Source organism: Zosterops lateralis (assembly GCF_965231275.1).
Source record: "Zosterops lateralis genome assembly, chromosome: 5".
Taxonomy (NCBI): domain Eukaryota; kingdom Metazoa; phylum Chordata; class Aves; order Passeriformes; family Zosteropidae; genus Zosterops; species Zosterops lateralis.
Window position 1 is genome coordinate 45913158 of NC_139766.1, and position 25874 is coordinate 45939031.

The 25874-nt window shown below is 38.8% G+C and overlaps 2 protein-coding genes across 3 annotated transcripts in view; both read right to left on the bottom strand.

Moving 5' to 3' along the window:
* The window catches only part of CENPC (centromere protein C), a 28283-nt gene extending 13591 nt beyond the window's left edge, over positions 1 to 14692 (bottom strand). The window contains exons 1-14 of the mRNA XM_083860771.1: positions 14627 to 14692; positions 13342 to 13388; positions 12108 to 12169; positions 11692 to 11789; positions 10562 to 10652; positions 10243 to 10462; positions 9179 to 9382; positions 8630 to 9012; positions 7126 to 8011; positions 6558 to 6596; positions 5259 to 5332; positions 4144 to 4212; positions 2267 to 2371; positions 1355 to 1453 (exon numbers count right to left, since the gene is read on the bottom strand). Of these exons, the coding sequence (XP_083716897.1) occupies positions 1355 to 1453; positions 2267 to 2371; positions 4144 to 4212; positions 5259 to 5332; positions 6558 to 6596; positions 7126 to 8011; positions 8630 to 9012; positions 9179 to 9382; positions 10243 to 10462; positions 10562 to 10652; positions 11692 to 11789; positions 12108 to 12169; positions 13342 to 13388; positions 14627 to 14641 (2392 nt within the window). The 5' untranslated portion in view covers positions 14642 to 14692. The remainder of the gene's footprint in view (positions 1 to 1354; positions 1454 to 2266; positions 2372 to 4143; positions 4213 to 5258; positions 5333 to 6557; positions 6597 to 7125; positions 8012 to 8629; positions 9013 to 9178; positions 9383 to 10242; positions 10463 to 10561; positions 10653 to 11691; positions 11790 to 12107; positions 12170 to 13341; positions 13389 to 14626) is intronic.
* Positions 14693 to 17138: 2446 nt separating this feature from the next.
* The window catches only part of UBA6 (ubiquitin like modifier activating enzyme 6), a 29495-nt gene continuing 20759 nt past the window's right edge, over positions 17139 to 25874 (bottom strand). For both annotated transcript variants that reach the window (XM_083861170.1, XM_083861171.1), the window contains 8 exons: positions 25384 to 25453; positions 24697 to 24768; positions 23868 to 23985; positions 22719 to 22912; positions 21457 to 21584; positions 20580 to 20667; positions 20113 to 20207; positions 17139 to 18862 (listed from right to left, as the gene is read on the bottom strand). In XM_083861170.1, coding sequence (XP_083717296.1) covers positions 18727 to 18862; positions 20113 to 20207; positions 20580 to 20667; positions 21457 to 21584; positions 22719 to 22912; positions 23868 to 23985; positions 24697 to 24768; positions 25384 to 25453 — 901 coding nt within the window. In that variant the 3' untranslated portion in view covers positions 17139 to 18726. The remainder of the gene's footprint in view (positions 18863 to 20112; positions 20208 to 20579; positions 20668 to 21456; positions 21585 to 22718; positions 22913 to 23867; positions 23986 to 24696; positions 24769 to 25383; positions 25454 to 25874) is intronic.

Genomic DNA, 25874 nt, shown 5'->3' on the forward strand with positions numbered 1-25874 from the left:
CCCAAAGGAGATATTCCTTCCATTCCCCAAAATGCCATAATAATATACTGACACTTCAACGGAATACTTTCCACCTCTAACCTGGAGCTCGCACATTTTATTTAGAGTTATTAATTCTCCTGTTAAGTCTCCTGTTCATGTATCTGCTTTTTGCTTTGAAACTACATAAATATTTTTATGCACAATATTCTGGGCAGGAAGCACACAGTGAGAATGACCACCTTATTTTGCTGAATAACCCAGCTCTCACTGTCTTCTTTCCACACCTTCTAGTTCTTGTGTTTAACAAAACAAGCAGAAAACCTCAACAAGACCATTTATTTTTATTTCCCTTCTCCAGGCTTCAGAGGTGTTTTTAGACCTCTTCCTTAGAGGTTTCCATAGTATTCTCTTCAGGGCTGAGGAGTCTTCACTACTACAGAAGTCCTTCTAGGCTTTTGATGAGCTTTCCTCAAACCTTCTCTAGTCCTACCACTTTCTTTTTGAGGTAAGGAATAAAACTTACATGAAACTCATGTAGAATCAGAAATCAGTACCAACAGGGATAATTTTCATCCTTATTTCTCTGATGATTATGTCAGCCCTGATTAGTTTAGTGCTAGAACCATATGGCATTTTATATGTTTGTTAGCACTTGTTTTATTATTAGTTCTATAACTTCACAGAGAAATGTTTCAGCTTCAACCAAAAGCTCTAGACAGTCCCCATAAAGAAAGGCTTTTTAGCATTAAAACATCTGCCAAAGAGCACAGCAAAAATAATTTAGCTTTTGGACTTTGACTCTCTCTTCTGAGCACTACTTATATATTTATTATCTACTAGTCAGACAGTCTCTGTTTAAACATAGATTTATACCCCACTTTTAACTATTTTATGCACTGCTCTTAAAGCTCTCTCTTCACCTACCATGTTGTGGTTTTGTATTTAAACTACAACAGCTTGAAGTCCTACTGACACTCTCCACTGCATTCTTAGATGTGTTATTACAGGTACCAGCAAAATGGCTATAAGTTTTTATACCTTAATTGTGCACACTAGCATCATGATCTGAACACAAAATAAGTACAGTTTAGTTTCTGCAGCCCCTGACTTAAAGGCACAACAGCACTTCTGAGAATGTCCAGCATTTCTTCCTTTCTTATGCTAAGTGAACAATTTTACAAGAATGTACAGCATTGCTATAGATCCGGTAGGAGCAGGATTTCCCTCATCAGATGATATTAATAAATTATGCTATAGAATTATTTTCACCCAGAGAGAGAACTGAATGTTTATGGGACAAAAATCTTAGAGAGTAGAGCATTTCATTAAAGAGATTTTTCTAAGTATCCAAAGGAAAAATCTGTGTTCCTACTTTTTTTATCTCCTTTCCGCTTGGGAAGATCCTTTCTCCTTTTACTCTTCCTGGGAGATTCTGTTTCTGGATGCACTAGTCCACTAATCACAAGCCCTCCTGAAACAAAAGGAAGTTAAACAAAGTCCACTAACTCATAGTAAATTTAAAAGAATGCAAACTTGCACAGCCAATCAGCATTTCAATTGAGAATACACTTCCTTGATGCCAAACTTTTCAGATCGCTTCAGAAAGCCAAAACAAACCAAAAAGCTTTCCAACATTAAGTACTTTGCAATGCAACTTGAGACATTTTGAAAATTATTTGATCAAATTTCAGTCAAAGAACATTTCAGAAACCCATGACATGCAAATAATTTTTTAAGACAAAATATCCCTTTTAGGGACATAAAAAAATACTATTTTTAACTGAATTAATTAATTAGGTAAGGACTACATTAGGCTGAATTGTCAATAAAAAAAATTCCTGCGAACAAGACCTATTTTCTCACTTAAGGTATTTAACATTGAGACTATAAAATGTTAAGAGTATCTGCTCTGGAAAACAATCCCCACACAAAAAGAAACGCTCCAATGAATGAGGCAGTAGATTGCCTCTTTTTCCAGTATCATACACAATCTCTGACATAAAAAACCCACTAGTACAGAGAAACTGTTCTGTTCTTCCTTCAATAGTGAAGACAAAAGTACTTAAAATGCTCTGCTGATATTATTTTCAGCTGACACAGAAGTGTCAGAAGAGAAGAAAACTATGTGGAGAGATGACTTAATAACTGGAGACCACAAATAATCTTTTTTAAAGAAGTTACCCAATAATAAGCATCTCAAAACTTGCACAGCCCAAGATAAAATCACAGACTTATCTTTTATACTCTATCAGAAGGAAGCAAATAGGTATTTTGGAACCAATACCTGAAGGATTCATAGTATAATTTACGCGCTCGCCTCTCCAATATTCCAGAGGTTTCAGGCGTATCCTTTTTGTCCGACGAACATTAGGTGTGTTGGAAGGCATTACTGATTTGAAGGATGAAGTCATTCACATTAAGTATGAAAGAAAAATTCAGAGACAGAAAATATTAAGTATTTTTTCCTCTTGCTCTGTACCACAAAAGGATGAGCACTTCCCAGCTGGTATTTTTATCACATTGCTATCGTGACAAGAAAATAGGATTCAAGTATTGCCAAACACCTTCTTTTGCATACATCAGTACCTCACCCTCCTTTTTCTTAAACAATCACCACCCTGAGTTGACATTAGATTTCATTCTATCTATCTTAGTGAACCACTGATACACAGACATTAGGAGCTCAAGCTCAAGGACAGAAAACATGCTACATCTGTGAAAACAAAGCTCTTGACAGACTAAGAACCCTGCCTGAATCCGGGGGATTTCATTAGCAACCACAAAAAGGTACTGCCTCAGTTATGGGAAGGGGAGGGTAACAGAGACTGCACAAGTACATCCTTTTCTTCCAGACTCAGAAGTCCTGTTTCCAGAGTCCAGAAGAGCAGCACTTTTGCAAAAAGAAACTACACATATTTCCATGATTTCTCAGATATTTATCTTCACATGTACTAATCACATCATCTCAACTTCAAGTTGTGTAAGCTGCCATATATGAATACAGTATGATATTTTAGTGTTTGTAGTTACTTTCTTACAGAAAGTTACTCTTTCTGTAAGAAAGAGTAAAAGCCCCTTAAGACCTCAGAGCAAATTATTCAAGAATATTTAAATGTTAAAAATGGTAAATACAAAACAGTTTCTGAAACAGTTTTTGAAGGTAGACAACTGAAGTGTAGTGCATAAAATAATAATGAAGCCAATAAAAAACCCTCCACAATGTAAAACAGACAAGCATGGAACTACAGCTGACTGCATGCCCATTGTTCCATCTTATCCAGACTCAGACCACCACAGAAGGCAGGTTATTTGCACCCTCAGTTTTACTGCATAAAACCAATTCAAACTCTTACTGTTCTCACTGAACAGTAAGAGTTTGTCCTGACTCAGTTTTCTAGGAATATATTCAGTGGATGTAGCTGTGTGTGCAGCTGCAGTGCCAGCCAGAGATGGAGCTCTGGGTGGGAGTCTCAGGCAAGAGGTCATGAACTGATGCTGACCCTTTGCACAACAGGCACAGGGGCCTGTGGCCCAGCCCGGTGACGGGACACGCAGGGACACAGCAGAGGCCGAGGACTGAGCTGGAAGCCCCTGGACTGTTGAGCACACAGACTGTGAGGGTACAAAAGCCCAGGTAGTCCTTTGTTCCAGTTTAAGCTGTTGCTACACCATAAAATTACTTACAGGAACCAGAGGTCTGAGACTCTGCTATAGGAAACCCAGGGTCAGGCCAGCAAGGAAAGCTTGTCTGGCTGTGAAGGGAGTCAAATGGGGCACCTGTCAGGGCACTGGAGCCATCCACTGTAACGGGATTTCAATCCCAGGACTTAAAAGTCTGTGGTGGTGGGACTGTGATTGCCAGAGTGGCCTCTGGATGGTCACACCTGAAAGTTTCCTTAACAAAATACCATGAAAAATGGAAGTGTGGCAGTTAAAAATATAATTGTTGAACAGAGCAATAAAAAAGGAAACACTAGAAGTTTTTTAAAAAAACTTTTAAATTAAAAGAAGGGCTATACCTGAAGAAATAACAAATTCTATCTGTAAATACAAATAGATGAACCCATTTCTAGGTGGTTGCCTGTGTCTCCTTCAGCAACCTTTACATCAAGTTGAAAATGCATTTGCATTTACACACATGATATTTTAAAATATTCTTACCTATTTTATGCCTTGCCACTTCATCTGACAAGAGATGCCTTAATTTGTGATTCAAGTCCTCAGAATTATCTGAAAATACATTCAAAAATCCCACCAAAGGCATTTATTATTCCTGACTTTTATTCAATATGCCAACTAGAAGCAACCAAAAGTAACACAAACAGAAGTCCCAAAGATAGTGCTTCCACTAACACCTTTTGCTATAAACATGTATGAAATCCAGTGTAGATAAACAGTATCTGTAATTAGTTTTAAACAGAGTAAACTTAAAAATTACTTGAAAACGATACTTTCAAGTAAATACTCCTTAGACCTATTCCTCTTGATAAAGGGAACATTAACAAATTATAAACTATATAATTTTATTGATCAAAGTGCAAGGTTATTCAGATTTATATTACTCAAACCTAATTTTAGAACAATTGTTTTACCAGAACACACACAAAACTAGGTATCTGATGGAAGCATTGCATGGACTAATAACATTCACATCTGGCTCTGAAACACTAACAAAAAGACTTCATATCTCCAGGGCTCATGTTCATTTCAACAACATATGGAACTTGTGTAGTGAAATTTAAAACTGAAATCAAATAATAACCCTCCCCACACAGAAACCCCCAAACACCAAACCAATAAACTAACCAAAAACCCCTAACATAACAAAGCAAACAAAAAAAAACTCCACTAACACAAAAAAACAAATGAAGCAAACAAACAATCCTCCCGAAAAACCACTAAACCAAAGTATTCTTTGGTGAACAGGCCACGGCTCTATCAATGCTGTAATTTGGCTCAGGTTTGCCTGAAGTGACTGCACACAGCACCATCACAGGGCAACACATCAAACCAGTACAAATTGAGCCTGAAAATTTTGTTCAAAGTATTTTGGAAAGAATGACTTTATCCTGGTAGGCAAGATGCCAAACCATGGATAGCTGTGTTCTCCCAAAGCTAACAACATAAAGCTGGCATGCTGTACCACACACTTGGACAGCCAATAAAATCTGCATTTCTTGTTCTGGACAAGCTGAATACAATAGAAATTACTGAACTGTCAGTTACAGTTTTTAAGAAGCTTATACATAAAAGCAAATACCTTGTTTAAATATTACCTGAAGATATATCATCCTGCTCAGGAGACTTAGTGCTGAAACCAAATTTATCACAATCTTCTAGAACAGGCCCACTGCAAAAGAAAAAAAATACACCTGCTTGAACATGTTAAGTGTCAAAGGAACATTACAGCACTACCAAGAACAAAGAATTTAAATTTTTTTCAGATCACATGTGCTGGATTTTATTTTGCTTTTAAACAAGTCTATACCAATTAGACACTGAAGCAAATGACTACTCCTTAGAAATCACAGGTCAGAAGTTCATTAATTACTCCTCTACTCAATCATCAGGCAGACAGTTAGTGTTCACATTTCCTCTCTAAAGAGGTTTCCTAAATATTTTCTTTTTTCTCCATTCCAGAACAGACCTTATCCTCACGTCTGTAGCATTACCTTATGAACAATTTTCATATACAATAATTGCAGAAGTGCTTTAAAGAGTCATTTTGCATACTCCAAGGAAAGGACAATAAAATAGCTTTTAATATGTAGTCTGTCATGAAATCTCCTCCATAAAATGGCAACAATCTATACATATAACTCCAACAGAGATTCTCTAGCAATCAAGCCACTTGTAACAGAACTTCTCCTACACCCTTAGCATCAGTACCCCTGACCTTCCTTCTTCCCTCATAGGAGGCTGTGCTTCACTCCTTTCACTGTGCCAGTGAAATTCAGGTGTTATCCACCTCAACTCCAAAAGATGCCTTCCAATCACCTAGGTCAGCAAACCTACACTATAAGTTTATCCAAGTCAGTCTGCAGCAGGTTCCCTCAAAGTCCCCAACATCTTCAGTAGAATGACTGTATAAGAATTTAATAAATTCACAGACTGCCACTCCTGTTTGCTTTGTTATTAAGTTCCCATCTCTTGAAAGGGAAAGATACTTGCCTATGTACATGCACAAAGAGTCTGGATTGTAGACAGAGTTCTATACCCTACTTGACATCAATTTTGTTAGTGCTGCTGTTATTAGTTCTAGGAGCACTGGTCTTTCTGTTCAAAAATTACACAGTAACGTGGAAGCAAGCCTCAAAGGAAAGAAATCCCCAAAGGCAAGAAGCTTATTATGACCCCTTATTCATGACAGGAAGAAAAATTGTATTACTTTATTAACTAATTTAATTAGTTAATAGCATTTAAAGCCCTGAAGCAGAATCACAATCCTGTTCTAGTTGGTGTTTCACCAGTAGGGCACAGAACACAGCAGCAGTACCAGCTGCCCAGTCTCAGAGGGTCTCAGTGGGGCACAAGCAGGATTAAATAAATGTTTTTCAGACGACTCAGGAAATTACCTTTCACAACTCACAACCTTCTCAGCTCTAAGGGAATCCCTAGAAAAGAGAAAAATATTCTTATTACATTTGGTATTAAGTAAACTTAATGAAAGGAACCTGTAGGTCAATAATTTTATGTTCTGAACAAAAATACAAAAAAAACATTAAAAAAATTAAAAGTAGTGCAAAGACCAATGATTATAAACCAGGTTTTAGGCACTTGAACTTAGTCTTTAGATTGACAAAAATAAATATTGCTGAAGAATCAGATGTTGTATTTTCTAAATTTATTTTTTAAAAGGAACAAATTTGACAGAGAAGTTATTCTGTGGATGGTGGGGTTGTGTTAAAGTGGATCTGCTATGCAAGTCTCACAAGAACGCTTTTAACTAGAACAAGTTTCCTCATGTAGGATACACTAAATATGGTAACCAGCTTTAAGAATGTTGATTAAACTATTAAATACTCAACCAGCCTCAAACTTTCACATACTTCAACTGGGCCATCAGCGTTTGGAAGGTGACAAGGTGTGATTAATTATCTACCAAGTTATACATATTTGTAAGGAATTACACAAAAAGCTTACAGTGGTCCATGCTGCCTGTTATGTTTTCTTTTGTTACTTTTTGTTTTCACATCTGATAACTTCTGTTTTTTTCTTGCTATGTCTTGTACAGAAGTGCTACCAAAATCTGTTTCAGACTCAGCATCTTCAGGGCTTGAGTAAAGAGCTTTATTGGTTCTACATGGAATTTTTTTGGGTATCTTCCCTGAAGAACTGGAAGACAACTGTTTCTTTTCAGGATTCTTCACACTCTCCATGGGATGCTGGAGTGCTTTTAGAGGATTTCTGTTATTTGCCCCACCAGGTGACTCCGATGTGTGCAGCTCATTTCTACGCTTTTCAGACTTAGTCAACTTCTGAATCACAGGAGTCTCTAATTTCTGCTGCAAAGGTGTGGTGCACACTTCATTCAATTCTACAGGCTCTCTTTCAAGCTCTTCTTCATCAGGTTCACTGTCAGAACTCTCCTCTCTTTGTAACTGAAGCTTTTTATTACTTCTTTTCTGGACAGAATTTTTAAGCTTCTTCTTTGGACTTACTGTCCCTCTCTTAGCTACTTTCACTTTTGGAAGTTTCTGCTTAGCACTTTGTTTCTTCTTAGCAGTTTGTTTCTTCTTAACTAAATGCTGAGAACCTGTAGAAGCCAACTGCAGATTCTTGGAAGATTTGAGAGACTTTCTTAGTGACACAGTCTGTTCTTCCTGATGCCCAGACGAGGGCATAGGCAAATCCTCATTTGGCAACATCCTTGTTTTACACTGCTCTTCAGCAGATGGTTTTGTTTCCAATCCAGACCATGACAACATCAGTTCTTCAGCTTCTTCAGGTTTCCAGGTTCTTTTTCTGTGTTCTGTGTTCTTTTTCTGGTTTGGAGAGTCTTGTCTAAGTGCATCCTTTTTAGTCTTTCCTGCCAATACACAAAATATTTGGGCATTAATATCTTTTCCCATTAAACCTGAAGATATATGTTGACACCTGAATGCAAAAAACAACAACAACAACAACAAAACCACAACAACAAAAACAAACAAACAAACAAACAAACACGACAACTATAAACTATAGTCTACAAAAAACTTTCTGGTGTACTTCCAGTATTTCCTAATAAAAAAAGGGTGGCAGAAATGTTACATTCAGTCTGCTTTCCAGTTTTCAGCGTCTTGTCCTACAAATCATTCTTATAACTCAATTTCCTTTCTGTTCAAAGCACATATCTGCACTTCTATGGAGAGAGGAACAAAAGCTTGTTGGGTACCTACCTTATATGACTCTTCATAATAAAAGGTAACATTGCTAATTAAATTTTTAATGTCCTCACAGGAAAGGCAAAGTGTGTGACAAAACAAGTGAATACAGTCTCACTGCCTCTCTGTCTCACCCAAATCTAACTGGGCAACTGAAACACCAAAAAGGAATCCACTGATGTCTATCATCCGCTTTATTGTAATTTCCTTATAAACCACCAGAAAATAATCTAGTAATGTGACTTGGAAGGAAAAGTCTGAAGAGCTGTTAAGTAACTTACCAATATGAGTACTCTTTTGGCTTTGAGAAGTAAGTACATTCTCCTCACTGTTAGGGATTGGATCTGACTCTAACATTTCTTTGAAGTCAAAAGCTCCAACATCCAGATGATCCAGTTTCTGTTTGGTAAGTGCTTTAGCCTGTACTTTTCTGTTCTTGACATTCTTAGTCTTTGTCTTCTCCTTCTCCTCAGAGGGCTGAGGTTTAGAAATGAGAGGTGCAGAGCCATCCTTTTTTGATTTTTTGTTCTTAGTGGGTATCGAAATCCAAGAAGTGGAAGATGCATCATCTGATTCATCAATTAAAAATTCACATTCATTTTCTATTTCTATATCTTGATGTTTCACAGGAGGAGGTGATGGTGGTGATATCAAGGTTGAATATCTAAAGAATGGAAGGAAAAAAACATTCATATCGTTCAGGGTCAGGAGGAAAATTGACTTTCAGTCTTCCAAATCTCCCAACATCTAGACACAGTACAGAACATTCCTCAGAAGAATTATTATAAAGTTCATCCATTGTACGTTCCATATTAAGCTCCCAAACAAACCTCTGTCCAAGTGTTCTTGTTGCCACAGCTGCTAAGACAGCTGAAGAGAAAGACTTCTCTGGCCGAGCAGATGATGCAGTAACACGTGCTGCTCCTAGCACAGGAACAACCTGCTCATCTCTCCCAGGCTGAGGGCCTTCCAAATTTTCAACTTCTCCACGGCTCTTTGCTGCAGCTGGTGTATTTCGGTTATCAAAACGTAACCTATGAATCAGAAACAGCATTCAAACATGTTGCTAAAAATCCTGAGTGCACAATAAAGTATTGTGAGGATGAATAGATGCTCCTGCTGACAGCATCTCACTTCTTATGAATGAGCTTCCCTTTGGAAACTTGCTGCAACACAGGTTAGCAGTAGTACTTTCCAGCATAGCAGCAAGTGTCCACAGGCAACATGGAGTCAGCATGTGATTCTTGAGCAAAGTAAAGACTGCTCAGCAAGACGAATTCCTAATTTTATGAGAATGTGCTTGAGAAATTATCAGCTCTCTTAGACTGTAAGTGCACTGTTTTTCCAATCTCATTCCATCAATGGGAGTCAATGGGATCAGTGTCAGTCCATCTTTATGATCTATCCCAGAGATCCAGTCCCCAAGGAAAGCAGAACTGTGGCCAGGACACTGGCCAGTGCTGCAATTCAGCTTCAAATCGTCCAACAAGGAGATAATAATCACAACTGAAGCTATTTTACTGGGTATAAAGTATTTGTATATTCAGAGCAAGAGGAACAATGACCGCTCATTTCTGTTTTAACAAATTCTTGTTAACTTTTAAAGTCAATAGGATTCACTGAATAAGTCTAAACAATCTGAAAAGCTGATACTTTGGTGCACTTTCCTGGAAAAAAGAGTTTAAATCTATTTTGACAGGCTTCCTTCACTTGGGTACTGCACTTATCACCAGAATATTAAATGAAAAATAATTCTGCCCTTTCTAAACTCAGACATAGAAACTTTCTAAAAAGCTTGGAATTATTTTTTATGAGTTCACAATCCAAACTCGATTTACTGAGGTGGAGAGCACACATAGAATATGACACCACAACCATGTTCAGCTCTACTTACTTAACTACAGGAGAACTTTTGGCTTCCTCCACAGGAATAGGTGATGCAATGGACCCACGATTATTCTCAGAGTCCAAAGGCACGGCTGGATGCTGGCCCAGTGCTTCAACGTCTTTTAATGTACTTTTTTTTTCACTTCTAGACACAGGAGACTCTGTGTTTTCAGAAGCAGCTACATAATCGTGTGTTACAGGCTTCAGGTGTGATTCACATGACTGTCCTGCCATATATATAGAATAGGTTTAATTATTTTACTTAAAACCCTACAAAATCCCAATAGTTACTTTAAAAAGCTTAATTCAGTAATAGTGCAACCAACCTCTGCTGCTGACTGGTTTTAGCGGTGATGCAGGTGAGGCTTCTGCAAACTCACGGGCTCTTTTCACAGAGCTGGCTGACCCTGCCTTGGGCTGTCATAGTTGGTAACAAATAATGAGACAAAATAAAATATTTGATAAAGCAATGGTATTTTAACAGGATCTGTAACATTGCTACAGTACATGATATAATCTCCTTCCCTTAATTCATACTCATTCGAATCACAGTTCTATTTTACCTAAACACTTTCTATTGTGTAAAACTTTCTAAAAGTAACTGTAAATTTCAAACAACAGGTAAAACAGTGTATACAGTAGAAATCTATATGCAACTTTAACCAGACACCCTCGAGGCTAATCTCAAGGTAAACTACTTATTATTGTCATTAGAATTAATTCATTTAAAGTATTTAATTACGCTTTACTAAGACAGGTTGAGGTTTAGCAAGAATTGACTTGAGATTATATTTTAACATCAGACTAAATCAAACAAACACCATTGTTTTGATTGCCTGTTCTAAACCCTGCCATTAATAGAATATCCTACTTAACAGAAAAAAGTAAAATCAAAATATTTAAACTAAATATACATTCTAGATTATTGGCATCATCCTCTCAGGTAGTACATTAACAAGGCCTTCAACTTGTTTCCACTTATCAACAAGGTTAGAAACTTACGAAGTTATTGTACAGATAACTATCAGGAGTTGACCAGCTGCTTTCTACATTTATCACCTTTAAATTTAACTGTCCATTTGAAAGCTAAGAACTGTGTCCATTTATGTAGCAAAGTGACCACAACCAACCCAAGGGAATCCAAGACAGCCATACCCACCACCAGTAATGAGGCAGAGCGCTTCAGCCTGAGACTATGAGAAATTTAACTGTCCTGGACAAAAAGCTGAGAAAGCTCTCATTAGTAAAAACCCAAGGAAAAACACTATTAAATAATTCTGTTTCTAGAACATTAGAACACAACAAACTAAAAAAAAATCCCATATTTTCAACAACTATTATAGATTGTTAAATTATAGCCTATATACTTTTACAGGTGCTCATCCAGAACTAAATCCTACATAATTGAACTGGTACCCACATGAACCTGTACCCACTGCTACCCTACGACACTGACAGAACTTATCCTTTGTCTCTGCACTGAAGTCCTCTTCTTATTTTTCAAAAAAACAGTTGAGCAATTTGGAGAGTTTATTGTAAGATCATTGCTGCAACCTATGAAGAAACAAACAGTAAATATGGGAATCTTGGAATTGTCCAGGTTTTATTTATTTTAAGAAGTTTTAAGGCTTATTAAGGTCATGTAAATCCAAACAAGAAAAGAATCAGCTGCTTGAGAAAGAGATCCTAAGACAGCTAAGACAGTTTTAAAAAGCTGAGAAGCGGCTGTTCTTTAAAACCCTGAGAAATACTATATTTATCCATTTTATCCCTGTTTTTTATTTCTATCTACTTACTACTAAATAACACAAGGAGGAAAATACCTTTTTTCTTTTATCAGCAAATCAAGCAAAACACCAAATAAGAGCTTACTTTCAAAACAATCTTGTATAAGTTTCAGTACGTTTTGACCTGGCTGTAGATCAATCTTATTTCTAGAAAGGAGAAGGAAAAAATATTTTCAATCAAAAATACCAAATGCTCTTATCCCAAATATTAAAGTAGCAAAATTTTACTTCTTAATATTTTAGGTTATTATTTCCCTTAGTTCCAACTTCAATATATTTCTATCTACCATTTCCATGCATAGATATCTGCAAAGAAATTTGTCTAAGTAAGAATTCCAGGAAAAAAGAAAAGCCTCACTGGCACAGATTATAATAAGAATGAAGAATTCTCTCTACATAAAAAAGAAAACATGCAACTGAGGGCAACAGCCCTGAGGTAAATGACCTTTAGGCTGACTAGAGTCTCACTTGAAATAAGTAATTTTTTTATAAATCAGACCTTGAGCTATGTTGCCTGCATAGTGATGTAGTCACAGCATCACAGACTTGGAAATTAAACGTGCTGCTGCACATCTATCCCTTCATACAGGGACTTACCCTGTAAAAGAAGCTATTTCTGTGCTTTTACAAAAGTTTCAGCAGCAAGGACTGGCTTGAGGTATCCAATCCATAAGCAAGTGAACAGCTCAGCTGGTTGGATTATTATTCCAAACCAGCACAAATGAAATGGGAAGAAGAGAGTGATTCACCAGTCAGACAGTATTGACCAAAACCAAAATAACACTAGAAAAGCTATGGAATACTACTCCCATTGTGATCATTATGTACCTTTAAAAACAACTAATTGGGCAGATTTGGTAAGCTCATGAAACTCACATCCAAAAATGGCTTTCAGTAACAAAACCTTCACAGACTCCTAACGTGCATGTAAACAATGTAACAGCACTGCAAGTGCTCAAACTCATTTCTGACATCTACCAGCAAGGTCCAAATACGCTGGAACTCTATATGGGCTTCATTTCACTACTCCTTGAAAGGCAACATATTTGCACAGATTATTGTTTCCCTACTCAGGCAGCCCAGTTAGGGGTACCTTAGGTACAGCCACACCACAATCTGCTGCCTCAGCAAAGGAAAACCTCAGAGCCTTGCCCCCCAAAGAGCTTCCTCCTCTTGCCACTAAGAAATACAAGAAATTTGGGACACACCATATGATCAGTTTAATAAGCTACATCATGTAGTTTTCTACATTTAGCTCTCAGATAAAAACCAAGGTAAGTTTTCCAGAATCTAAGAATAGGTGTTTAAATGCAAATTACCCTCCTCCATGGCAGAATCTTGCTCTGTAGTCTTTTTTTAAATGATTCTGTGAAGAAATAAGAATCAATTTTTACTAAGCATGATGACACTTGACAGAAAAACAAGATCTTGAGGATACTTGAGACATCTTAAAGTCGTGGGAGAGTGGGAGTTACTGCAGCATTGTTTTTCTTAGAATGCCACAGTGCCTCTTCATACACTTGAAACCCAAGTATAACTAAATTCATTCTATCAGCAGACAGGACTCCAGTCATTTTCCACTATTGCAGTAATGATTCAAGCAGCAGCACATTCTCTGTGTAATGAAATAAAGCCACTGACCTGGGAACCAGCAATGGTTGTAGAGGATAAAAGGGGATGAAAGGGCAAGAAAAACTCAACAGCAAAGCAGAGTGCAGTTCTTCACAAACGTGACAGGAAAACATCTCAAAAAAACGTAAATGTTTAGCTGAAAAACACTGTAACCTCTTCCTAATTAGTGTAAATTTAAAGAGTATATTCAATGTGGTGATTATCTAATCCTAGCACAAGAGAATTCGGCACGTTTTTCTGAAGTTTGCCATACTGACAGTACTTTGCACTTCCTTGTGATTCCCCTTTAGATATTACTCCGGTATCAAAACCAAGCAAACTCCACATGGATTGATTTCACTGTAAATGTTCGACATCGGTTTCAAAGTGGCAGAAGGAAGTTACAGGTGACATGGGAAAACAACTGACCAAAAGCCACCACTTTAGAAACCATGCACAACCACACTCCGCAGTCAATCCTTCCCCTCGCAGCATAAAGCACTGGCAAGTGACCTTAAAATTCCTGTCACGGACCTAAAAGAGCCTTTAACAGTTCATTCTTCACATGAAGAATTTTAAAACTTAAGCACGACTCTAGCGTGCCTGCACAAGTGTCCTGCTCTTGGTGTGCTCGCTCGCCCGTGTAAGTCGGCTCTGCAGAGGCAACCTGAGAGGGGAACGGGGTCTGGCACAGACACTTGCGCGTTGAGGGGAATGGGGTTCCCGACAGCCCAGCCCTCAGCGCACAAATGTCTGCGCCAACAGCCCGGGCACGGAGTGAGCGCGGAACCCCAGTGCCAGCCTCGCTGTCCCCAGGGGGAAGTGCAAGACCGGCCCCGTCCCTCCCCTCAAAGAGGGCCGCGCCTTTGCGCTACGGACGGGCCCGGCCGCCGCCCACAACAAAGCCGACAGACAGACAGACAGGCAGACACACAGAGAAACAGACACAGATAGACATAGACACGCCGACCGGCCTTTCCCGCGCTCTCTCACCAAAGCCTCCGCCATCCCAGACCGGGGCCGGCGCGCGCCCCCCCCGCGCCGCCTTCAAACCTCGCGCGCCTTTCGCAGCGGGCGCGCGCCTTCGGCCGGCGGGCGGCAGCGCCCCGGCCCCGCCCCCCCGGCCCCGTCCCATTGGTCGGCGGCCGCCGCGCGCCGGGCAGGGCAGCTGATTTAGGCGCGCGAGGTTGCTGCGCCTGCGCAGAAGTAGCGGCTGCTCCCGCCCCCGCCTTCCTGCCCGCCTTTCTCTGAGGGGACGGGCGGGGAACGCGTCCCCTTCTTTTATTTACGCCGTGGGAAACGCCAGTTCAAATCGTCAGGTTTCCAAACGCTACGAAACATCCCTTGTCACCACTTGGCGTTGCAATTTTTTTCTTTAAAATTCTACTGAAGAACTCAACAACGACCAAAAAACAACTGCTTGAGAACTTAAGGCCGCAGTACCTTACAGTGCCAGCAAAACACCGCCCAAAAATACAGTTTTAAGTGATGCTTTTTATCACACGCTTGTGACCGGAACACCAGGTCTCCTTATTCCTATTCTTTCTGACCACTAAAGGGAACTTTTAAAAGTACATCATAACGTGAGAGGTTAGCACCTTTTTCCATGAAAATAGTTCAGATCACCTTGTGAAGAGGGTGCTGCTCAGTATGCACGGAATCACAGTTGCAGCTTTTCCCCTATGAAATGGAAACTTGTATGCTGCTGGGGGAAGTGGTAACTCAACACTTTTTCCTCGTTTCTAACCTGTGCCATACAAAAGGGTACAGCAACACAGTTCTGCTGTTAGCACTGCTGGAATTCATATGGCGCCTTTAAGGTCGAGCCTCAATAAGCTTTGTGGACATGGATAAGCACCTGCACCAGCTACCTTATCAACCACACACAATATAACTTTGCTAAAATAAATATTCAAAAGTTCTCTGGTCAAATGTATCAACCCTTGGACAAAGGTTTAGATTGCTGCACTGTGCTGCACATTTGCTTTCTGTAATTGCACAGGGATTGATAAGCTTTCAAGTTAATTTCAGCTTTGGGCTGAAATTCAGCTTCTTTCTTAAAACAACTGGCCTACATTGTTTCAAAAACACAAGGAAAAAATTATGAAAATTAAGATAACGAACTTATCTAAGATCTTTACTTGTATTTGATGACAAGTCTGACAGATGTATGGACTCTGTCTAGCTCAAACCCGTATTATTTCGGGATGTGAGAAGCCATGAAGAGATGACAGCCCAACTGGTGCCAGAGTTGTTCTTCCTATATACAACTATTCTTGAATAGCTTTATCTTTTTAATAAGCAGTCACATATTTCATCATGCATAGGAAAAGGGTGGGGAAATAATATGGAAACATCTACTTTTTACTTGTGGTGTAGATAATAAATGCTTAAATGCATCTGATCCATCAAAGCAGTCTTAACAGTTAACAGTATTGAGACCCTCACACAGAATCCTCACTACTCCTAACATTAAAGAAACATGTTGACTAACCAGAGAAAACTTGATCTGGCAGCTTAATGCTTTGCATGCACAAATTAATTAACTGCATCTATTAAGAGTGATATAAATTCAGAGAAAGCTGATATAAATATAAGCAAAGTCTTCAAGAAAGCACTGGAGTGAGAAGGATCTTCATTACTGATATAAAACTTTATTCCTCCAAATCAACTGCTCTCTCGAAGAGTAACATTTTGAAAGAAAGCTATTCAAAGTGCTCTAGTGAGAAGTCAGTTCTTCATTGTTGCAGGAAGACAGCAAGCTTTAGCTGTTCCACAGGAATTGTGCATCAAACAGTCCTAGACAAACACAAGCTTTCACTGCAATGAACAAAAAAAGAAAAAAAAAAAAAAAAAAAAAAAAAAAAAAAAAAAAAAAAAAAAAAGCAGTTCTCAGATTCCAGGTAACTCTACAAGCCTCTAGCTTAGTAGCACTGTTGCAACATTAGAGATTTGGAAGATCAGCACCCCAAAATCCACTCACCCAGTTTGACAGAGCCTTTTCAGTGTGATCATGATGAACACCTGCAGAGACTCTTGATAAAAAGCAGGAACAGATTGAGAAACAGGCTCTATCAAACAGAAATTCACACTGAATTTGAAATTTGAATTTGAAATGTGCACTTTACAATCTTCCATATAAACACCTTCACTCTTCATATCAGCAATTCAAAAAGGTTTAAAGCAGGAAGAACAGTTTTAACAAGACACTTGACATGCCAATTTCTTCTACAGAAAGTCCTCTTGAAGTTACTAGTTGGGCCATTTTACCTAGATTCATTTATATCCAAAAATTTTAAAGGTGTGCTAGTATCTAGAGCCTTTGTGCACTTTTAGTTTTTCCATACCTAACTTTTTAACTGAGCAGAACCCATCCACAGAGCATCCATCTGTCCAGCAGACACACAGTAAGAGCACCATAAAGATACAGCCATATCTGTAAATTCTGGCTGTAATCCCTGCCAGCCTTGACCTGGAAGTTTTATAAAACTGTCAAAGGTGTTCATGTTGTCATTAGTAAAACCCATTGCATTGAATTATATCTGACAGTTTACTTTAAACCCTGAGGACAGTCATATTGCATTCTAGAATAGTTCTGATACTTTACTATTTTTAAATGCTGCTTATTTCAAAAGCATAAGCATGATGTTAACACCACACTAATGTAACAGAGTATACTTACTCAAAGTTTTTCATTTGTTTCCCAGCCTCCAACTGTGAGAGGTGACAGTGTTTTTAACTTGACCTAAACCTTAGCACCGATTAGTGACATCACTAAATTAAATGTGAACACATCCCTAAAACTTAAATTATGTTTGAGGATAAAAAGCTAGGTTTTTAATAGTTTTTGCAACAGCTGCAGGAGTTAATGTTCAATAACAATTGCTAAACCTGAAACACATGAGGAGGTATTTCAGTTTGTAAGTTTTTATTCTAACCTTGCCTTGCTCTTCTATGATGGGGAGAAAAAAAGAAGTACTACCTCAAGTATCCAGTATTTAAATGAGTTAAATGATGATGTTTCTGTAACACACCTCTACCTCACCACAGCAGCAAAATTAGTCCATAATGATTTCCAATTAAGCAGAAATTTTATAATTAGATATCCCAATAACTGCCCAATGAGAGTAAAAACCTCACTGTTCCATGCAGTTCAGACTTGTTCTGAGGAGAGGTGTACAGCACAAGTTTGCTATAGGGAAACGGTACCAAAAGGAGCAGCTGAGGTAACTGTTTGCTATGACCATCAATACCAAAAGGTATTGACTTTTCCTCCCTTTTAACATCATCAAGTGCTACAGTGATTTTAATTTGGTGAGGGGAGAAAGGCTCAACCACATTTTCTCTTTGTTGAAGACCAAGTTTTATTGTTGAAAGTGCTAATTCGGCTCTCCAATAGGTTTTCACTTTCCCCATACTGCAGTATTCCACAAAGAACAGTCTTAGTGCAGATAATCAACAATTCCAGCTCTCTGGACTTCAGGGGAGTTTTGACAATTTACACTCCCTCCCTATGTTTCCATGCTGAGACTGACACAAGACAGCTGTGCTGACCAGGGCACCACTAACCAGCCACACAAGAAGGCAGTTCCTCTGCTTTTAAGTGGGAGTTTAAGCTTTTCAGATGGATTAAATCTCACGTGTAGATGGCAAGAATGGAATTCTTGTTTGAGAATGAAGTAACATATGAAATGAATTTGAGATGTTCTTAGAACACCAGGAGTATCATAAAATGGTGGTTTTCCTATTTTTTGCAGTCTTCCCTAAGCAAATGCAAATTGCCTAATTTGCACATGGGGACCATTCCTTAGGTTCACCATTCTTCTTGCTTTCCTCAATACAAATCTTGCCATTAGGTAAGGACTGTACTGGACATTCCATCTCATGGAGTGACCAATCCTCCTTTGAGCAAACAGGCTTGAAGAATACAGGAGCAGAAGAAACAAATCCAGTTTGTCTTCAGTGCAAAGACACTGATTTTCACCATTTAATTAAGGCTTCACCAAAAAGAAATATATAGTACCATCTTTAATAGCTGAAAATTAGCACACTCCCAGAACAAATGGTCCATGGGTGACTTTGTGTCTCTACCATCAATTGTCTTCCTGAACAAAGTAGTATCTCACTGGTGGCCCGGGCAAGTCTTCCTCTCCATCTGTCTCTGGAGCAAATGATACCGTCAAATCCACATACTTCTTATCAGCTGATGGTTTCACAAGCTTTTGCATCCTATAAAGAAATGAAGAACAGTTCATAAATGTACCAAGAGGATTGGCAGTGGGAATTCAGGGCCAGACTAGGAGGAATTTTACTGCCAGCAATATGTACTGTCCTGCATACTACAGACCAAATTAAAATAGAGAATAAGCCACCTCTAAATTGCACACAAAAGCTGCTCCTCCCCCTGAGCTTCAGCAAATCGTATTCCATTTTCCTGACAGACACAGCGCATTAAAGTCACAGAACAGTAAAAAATCCTGATATTCACAAGAAGGCAGCTTCATACCATGACTTTGACTTCATTACATACCTCACTCATTCAATATTATTTATATAGCTGTAAGAGAAAGCATATAAGCAATGTTTTTGGAGACAGGCTATAAATTCTCATCTTAGTATGCCATGCACTCTACAGTTTAGCAGCTCTTCTCTCCCCAGGAGTTTGAAGTAGCTTACTCATACTTCTCTGCCTGATACCTACTGGCAGGCCTTCAAAACAGTACTGATCAGTGCATCCACTTGTTTCAGCAAAGCCTGTGAGCACTGACTAGCACACACTTCATAGGAAGAAACAGATTTTGAGCTAAAGTAGTCCAATCCACAGGTATAAAGCAGACCTAAACCTGGATGAGATCTGGCTGTTGTTCTGCAAAGGCCTTCAGTCAAAACCCAATGCCCTGCCTTCACATCCTGCCAAACTGCCAGGGTGAAATACCTCTATTTCCTGTCTGTAAGCAGTATTGCAAAGCCTTTGTGAATGCCATATTTTTTTAAAGGGCTAAAGTGATGTAGAATCTCAAACAATTACTATAACTGAACAGACTTCCAGATATATTAAACTGCAGCAATACATTATTCCTTCAGAGCTAAGTTGGTAAACATCAACATTAGTTTTAAGCCAGTTTCAAAAGGCTCTAGTATCTTGCTCTGCTTGAACCATTCTTTCCCCTGCAAAAATTACTGTCAGACTTCTGTAGCTTTCTCATTCTGGTATTCAACAGTTAAAGCAGCATTTTGCAAGTCTCCGTTCCTCATCACAGAAATTAATTTACTTCCTCATTTTTTCTTTTCTTTCTTGTTTACAGAAGTAAGAAATTATCTTTTTTCATTCCAATATCTTTTTTCTCTCCAAAGTATTAATGGCTAGAAACCACTTTGAGAGAAAATACTGCTGTCAGACACGTGTCCTTTTGATACAAGCAATGAACATAATCTGTATGTGCATTGCATCCCTAAATCAGTTTTCCAGTTATACTTACGTCAACTTTAATCTTTTAATATGGCCTGGCATCACAGGAACATAGAGCATTTTGACTCCTTGTACAACCATAGTTGGTTCAATTCCATATTTCTCCTGGAATTCACAAATTGAAACTTGTTAGAAGACTAGAACAGCTGCCCAAACCAGCAGATAGTACTGCTGCTAATACTACAGCTAATTATTCAAATCCATAAGATCCAAACCAGAAAACCTGATAATGCATGGATGCTGACAGAAAGTTTTACTAAGATACATTTGAGCCAACTGAATTAACAAGGAATTTGAAAACAGGCTTAGATGCCTTTACTTAGAGACATCCCCACTGACATTATTACTAAAATTATTCTGCTTTGACCAGTAACTTGATGGAAAATAAAAAAGAAAAACAGAACACAGTTCAACAGCCCAAAACAAAAAACTCCTTTCTTCTTGTCTTGTATTAACCCAGGACAGTAGAAAACTTACTCTGACGGCATTTATGAAGTCCAACAGAGTAAAATCCTCTTTCCCATAAATTGTCCATCTGTCCCAGATGGTAAATGATATCCCGTTTCTGTTTTAAAAAGTGAAAAGTTGTTACTTTAGAATGTGAACTCGGCCACTCTTTAAAGGTGTACTGAAGAACTGCCACGTCTTCTTGGCAATGTGATGCTGTTTAATCTTCAGCAAAAATCTCTTCCCTCTCTGCTGCCATTTCTCCAGCCCTCTGATCTTGCTAAGCACAAGACACAGTAAGACCTCTAAGTAAATGTGGTATCTGACAATGAAATTACTGAGTTTTCAGACCTACTGGAAAATAGCTGTTGTATTGAACAAGATGCAAAAGCATGTCCGGGATGTTTCCTAAGAACAATGACACGCATCTACCTTCTCTAGATTTTTAAAGTCTCGCAAGTAACAGCTTCTACTGAAAATCAAACTAAGCCTTTAAACCCAGGATTTTTTAAACTAGGACAGATGAGTATGGACTGCATCTTCCAAACAGGAAATTCTTGGGCAATGTATTATGGGATACCCTTGGCAGTATTACAAGGATCACAACTCTAGAGGTACACAGTAAGTAGATAGCAGAGTTTGATAGCAAGCATGAAGCAATTCATCATCTTCCAAGTCTAAACAACAAAAAAATACCCTTGAATATCCAGAATGCTTAACTGGAGTATGGCCATGAGCTGCGGTTCCATCATAGCTCTGCTATGTGAGCAAATAAGGCCTTAATGTGGCTATCTGGATTTAGTAACTATTCAAACTTCACACTTGTTGGAATGATTCAGGAAGTTCTAAGCAGCAATTAGTAAGTTTCCAGGTATTGTCTTTGCCCTTCTGACATTGTTCTTCCTACCTGATTTCCGTTCTTCTCACTTCAGCAGTTTCTGTAAAGACCATTATGGGAATGGCTAGGTTCAGAAAACAGTTCTTATATGCATCAGCTGGGTAGCCACCCACAACTTTGATGAGTTCCAGTGCAACCTGCAGTAAATTAGAATTTAATTATTAGATTTTAGTGTTGTCAACTCTAGTGTAGTTTAGATGCCAGCAACTACCAAGAAGTCATTAATGAGATTAGCCTTTGTCCAACCGGCAGAATAAATAACATGGAAATGCAACCCACTGTGCCACAGAAATAAATTCTGTTGCAGTAAAGGGAAATACTTAAAACATTCAAAAATGTTCTTAATGTAGTACTCTTCCAAAATTTTTCCTTCATGCAATCTCCACAAAGCATAAGGTTCTGTTAAGATGCATGAACGTGAACTACTACAGAACAGATCCTTTCCACTCTTAGCAGCAGCATTCTGTTGGAAGTTAGTATTAGTGGCCAAAAAGAAACCAAAATGCTGAATTCCAACCCATCTTTCTGTGCAGCAAATCAAAAATAAAATCACCAAAAGGCTCATCATGTTAAGGAAACTTCCCTTTTTGACCATCCAGGAGCCAACTCCAGCAGCCACACTCACACCACCAAAGACTTTCACTGCTGGGACTGAATCCCCTTCACAGTGGGCAGCTTCTCAATCACTGCCTCACTACTCATCCCACTCTCACAGCCAGACAAAGTTTCCTTGCTGGCTTGACCCTGGGTTTCCCTTAGCAGGGTCTCAGACTTCTGGTTTCCTTAAGCAATCTTATCATGCTGTAGCAACAGAATAACAACTCAAGCTGGTGCCTTGGAGAAGGGGCCCTGAACAAAGGACTACCTGGGCTTTTGTACCCTCACAGTCTGTGTGCTCAACAGTCCAGGGTCTTCCAGCTCAGTCCTCGGCCTCTGCTGTGTCCCTGAGTGTCCCGTAACCGGGCTGGGCCACAGGCCCCTGTGGCCTTTGTTTGCAAAGGGTCAGCATCAGTTCATGACCTCTTGCCTGAGACTCTCACCCAGAGCTCCATCTCTGGCTGGCACTGCAGCTCCACACTGAGCAACCTGCACTACATGTATTCCTCAACAGCCACCTCTAAACCAACATGACCTTTGCTATTGGTACATAAGAAATAAATCTATTTCTTTAAATGAGCCTCTGTCAGGGTAGCAGTAATCAATACCCAGACAACAGTTTTAGGCAAGAAACAGTAAAAGAAAGAAATATGCATTTTAAAAATCAATCTCACCAGCCCTGATACTGCAGCAGTAGCTGTTGCAATGGCAGGAATAATCTTTCCAGCAATGCGCTTTGTTTTGAATCGATCTGCTGGCTCGATGTTGTACATCTTGGCTCGCAGGTTCGATGCTGCTGTTACGAAATCTATGTGCCCATTACTATCATCATCTTTCTCAAAGGAGATGGGCTTCATTTGCAAGTCAGCTGCTCATAAAAAAGAAAAAAAAAGAGCAAGAATTATTATTAGAAAACTGAAGATATCCTAAACATGATTTAAAGGAACTAGAACCTTAACAAATTAAAAATTTCACATCCTGGAGCTTGGTGCCTTACTTGTTTTCCTATGCTAGGAAATGCCACTCTCGATACCACTTGCTAAAAGTGAATAATGAAATAAACATCAACAGTGCTCTGTAATTTTACTCTCCTTGCACCACCAAGAATATATTTTGAATATTCTTATGGATGTTTCTTGTACACTCCACCTCACTAAAGCTCCATCCTGTGAGAATTCCCTTTTAAAGCTTAGTTTATCTGCAAAAATTTCAAAATATGGACTCAGGAAGATTGGAGTCAGACCTTTGGGCTGACACTCCATGGGATGATTTAGGCATAAGCTTAAGTTTCTCCTGGATTCATGGCTAAAAAAGCTTTCATGTAGCTGTTGCCCAGTGACCCCTTCGTGTGGCCAGGCACAATAATGGGATGTGAGCATCCTCATTTTAAATCTAGAAGATGCTGAGGAAGATTTAACAGTCTTTACAATTTAGAATCATTTCAGATTGAGCTCCAAGTAGTGACTCTGCCTTCTCATGCCCAAATCACTTGCAGTCCATCTGGAATCCAGCCAGCACCCTTCCCCTCCTTAAGAGTTCAATTCCCTGCTGCTGCCTGCTCGCTGTCATCCATGTTGAAATTACAAGCAAGCATAACAGAAAGCCCTAAAACTTCCAGGAATCTCAGAAATACAGAACTATTGGGTAATGTCAAACAACAGGACAGGTATCTGCATGGCACTTCAGAAGGCTTCAGGTATTAGTTCTACTTCTTGCAGAATTCCATAACTGCTTCATCCAAAGACCTGCTATTGGCATTTGTCACTAGTGCAAATGCAAATGCAGGAAATAACTAAATTATGAAGCTGGTTTGCACTACTCACTTTCCAGAGCTTCATTGGATAGTATCGACTTTTCCAGCTGGAAAATAGCATTTCTTTCATCCTCACTGCTGACAGGAATATGATCTGGTTTTCTTGCAGTTTCATCAGTCTGTACAACCTGCAAGTGTGTGCAGTGCTTGAGTAATGAAATACATGAGCTTCATACAAAACAAGTGTCAAGTGTACTAAATTTCCTGTCTTCCTTGCAGGCTTTCCTCCCCAGCTCAAGAGAGACATATATTTACTGGGTAAGTCCAACCAAGAGCTTCTATAGGAGCATCTCTCATATGAGGAGAAGCTGAGAGAGCTGTGATGGTTCAGAGAGGAGAAGACAAGGGCCAGTGGGATCTTATCAATGTGTACAAGTATCTCATGGGGGGGGAAATACAGAGAGCACAGCCAAACTCTTTTCACTAGGCTCAGTGACAGCACAAAGGCGCAAACTGAAGCACACAAAATTCCTTAAGAAACATACAAAAATACTTCAAAGAAAAAGAAACAAACAAAAACATCTCAGACAAAACTTTGAAGATGGTTGAACACTGGCACAGGTTGAGAGAGAGGCTGTGGAGTCTCTATTCTCAGAGATATTCATAACCCAATGGGACACAGTCCTTGATGACCTGCTGTAGCTGCCCCTGCTTAAACAAGAGGATTGAACTAGGTCGTCTTCAGATGTTCCTTCTAACCTTAACACACTCTTATTTCCCCAAAACACAAATTGTAATTTGTGTTAATTTCTCATTAGCATCAATGCAGTAGTTGGAGATGTGGGACACTGCTTGTGGAATATTTTATTTTTTTTCTTTAAATTAAATATCACACTTACTTTGTTTGAAGGTCTAAACTCTGGTACCTTCACAGATGAAATAATGCCCAAAATGGTTTCCTCTGACAAGTCCTGTTATGTTTTTGAAGAAAAACAATTTAAATTCACATCAACTCAAAAAGGGCTCCACAAAAATATTGTAAATACAATAGGATTTCAAAGACTACTAGACCCAAAAAGTCTCACAGATACTTAGTGATGTTTCAGCCAAACATCATGATTAAAACACCAAGTGACAATTCATTTACCACAGCAAACCAGAGCAGTGTGAAGTACAAACCTGACTTACAGGAAGGTCCAATTAGAAAACAAACAAGAAAAAGCAAGGGATAAGCAATGCAGAGGCTGTAAGCAGTAAAAAGTAAACCCCCCACAGCATACCTAAGACACTTAATTTTTAAAAAAGCCTCAAAGAGATTTTCTTTCCATTCAGTAGTTATATTGCATAAAATAATAATTCCCAAGTTCAGTGCTTATTAAAAATATCCAATACACTACTCATTTCTTCTCCAGGTTAGGGATTTAAATTAAAAAAAAAAAATAAGCAGCTGCAAAACAGCCAGTGCTGAAGGACAGATTACTGTAAGAATCACTTTAATCAGCTCTTAAAAAGAACTGGCAGCTGGACATCAGGCCAAAACTGAACACCAAGTTAAGTTAAGGGAACACTGTTACAGTCTGGATTACCTTTTCTGTGAAAGGAACGCAGTACACTGTTGCAAAGAGTTTTGCTGTGCTCACGATGAAGCCATAGTGCCTAAAGAAAAAAAAATTCTTTCTGGTTGGTTGTTTTTTCTGCTTTAGCTGCCCAAAGCTTTGCAATCATGCTCAAGATCTTGAACAAACATACTGAGAAACAGAATTTCCATCCTTCAGTGGTACATGGTACTAAATAGCACATTCTGAGTAACTCAGAAGTTGTCCCCAAAACTAAGCAAAATTTGATGAGAGTTATTTAATAAAAACCATATCTCCTTAACCTTTGCAGTCAAGTAAACAATTTAAAATGCTCACATGACATCAATATGATAAAAAGCTTAATCTCAGAATTACTTTGATATTTACCATGATGTCAGTTTTCACTCAAACTAAAAATGGTGATCCAGTTTCTCAAAGCAATTGTAGATATACAGCAGATAAAAGCTGTTTAATCCATCAACCACATCATTTTTTTAAAT